This window comes from Octopus bimaculoides, chromosome 5 (genome assembly GCF_001194135.2).
Source record: "Octopus bimaculoides isolate UCB-OBI-ISO-001 chromosome 5, ASM119413v2, whole genome shotgun sequence".
Taxonomy (NCBI): domain Eukaryota; kingdom Metazoa; phylum Mollusca; class Cephalopoda; order Octopoda; family Octopodidae; genus Octopus; species Octopus bimaculoides.
This window is the reverse complement of record NC_068985.1, coordinates 78,529,798-78,531,290: the sequence shown is the minus strand read 5'-3', so window position 1 is coordinate 78,531,290 and position 1,493 is coordinate 78,529,798. Positions and strand designations below refer to the sequence as shown.

Genomic DNA, 1,493 nt, shown 5'->3' with positions numbered 1-1,493 from the left:
AAAATGTTTTAGATTCAAAAATTTTTATTTTATTTATTTTTCATTTTATTATATTTTTTATGACTTATTATTTTTTTCTTTCTTTTCAAAGGTGATTATATAGAAAACATTCTAGAAAAATGGTTTGGTGATTACCAGAAGCTGGAACGTCATCATGGCTATATCCAGTGGTGAGTATTTTAATCTTGCTTTATTGTGTTAACTTCCCAGCTGCAATGGTGGATGGATTTTAGGAAAATCACAATCACTGTTAGCCTTCGTCATTATTCTCATCCTTTTTGTTACCACCACTGCAATCATCGTCACTCACCAGCAATCACCAGTCATCATATTTACACCTATCTTTCCATGATGGCATTGGTTGAACAGGCAGTCCAGGCCATTTTTTATTTAGAGTTACTTCTTTTCTAGATTGGTCAAAGGACTACATCATGCTTTCATGTCTCAACTTTGGTGTAGTTTGTATGGCTAGATGCCCTTCCTAATACCAGTCACTTTACAGAGTAAATGGTATTATCATGGCACCAGTAGTATGTGAGTCACCAGATGCAACTATACATGCATGCATATACGAATTTATGAGTGCATGTATGTATGTATGAATGTGTGTGTGCATACACACACACACACACACACATACACATACAGGGTGTGTAAAATATTTGAAGACAGATTTATGTTTATAAAAAAGACGATATATAATAACAGATAATAACTTTATTTATCAAAAAATGCTATGAGGATAAAAATAAACCTTCTATTCTATAATGTTATTCAATAAAGCCACCTTCAGCTTCAACAACTGCTTCTATATGAGATCTAAATCATCTACATGCTGGAATCAAGTAGTCCTGGTTCATTTTGAAGATTACTCTGACTATGGCAGCTTTCAAAGAATCTTTGGTATTATGGGTGTGTTCATTGACCTCTCCCTCAACAATGCTCCACATATAATAGTTCAATGGATTGAGATGTGGGTAATTAGGAGGCCAAATGTTAGGGGTTATGTGATCATGAAAATTTTCAACCATCCATTCCTGTGTTACTAGAACCATGTGTAATAGTGCAGAGTCTTACTGAAACACATATGGCCTTCCATTGCATACACTGTCTATCCAGGGCTTAACAATTGTTTCCAGGACCTCAATGTAGGTGGCAGAGTTAATTCTAAGGCCTTGTGGAAAGAATTAAGGAGGTATTACATGTTTTTCATTGCTGATAAACCCCTGAAATCATGACAGTTGCAGGAAATTTTGTATACAGAACACTTGGAACTTCAGAAGAATTTGCACATAACCGTCTGTCATTTCTTCTGTTAACTTTTTGATCTTGGTCAAAGTTTTTCTTGTTTGAGAAAAACCAAATCAAATCTTCTTCTGCTGGATTTTTCAGGTTGTTTCCCAACAGAGTTGCAGGTTTGAACAGACAGGCTTTCTGTCTCAATGATTATGAGATTCAGGTAAATATTCAGGTAGTGCTATTGTTGTTGTGAG

At 35.0% G+C, this 1,493-nt stretch overlaps 1 protein-coding gene across 2 annotated transcripts in view; it reads left to right on the top strand.

Moving 5' to 3' along the window:
• LOC106869253 (opioid growth factor receptor-like protein 1) overlaps window positions 1-1,493 on the top strand; it is a 32,246-nt gene that overhangs the window by 16,983 nt on the left and 13,770 nt on the right. The window contains exons 4-5 of one of the 2 annotated variants that reach the window (XM_052967809.1): window positions 92-170; window positions 1,393-1,459. In XM_052967809.1, the coding sequence (XP_052823769.1) occupies window positions 92-170; window positions 1,393-1,459 (146 nt within the window). The remainder of the gene's footprint in view (window positions 1-91; window positions 171-1,392; window positions 1,460-1,493) is intronic. The other variant, XM_052967808.1, reaches the window with a different exon arrangement.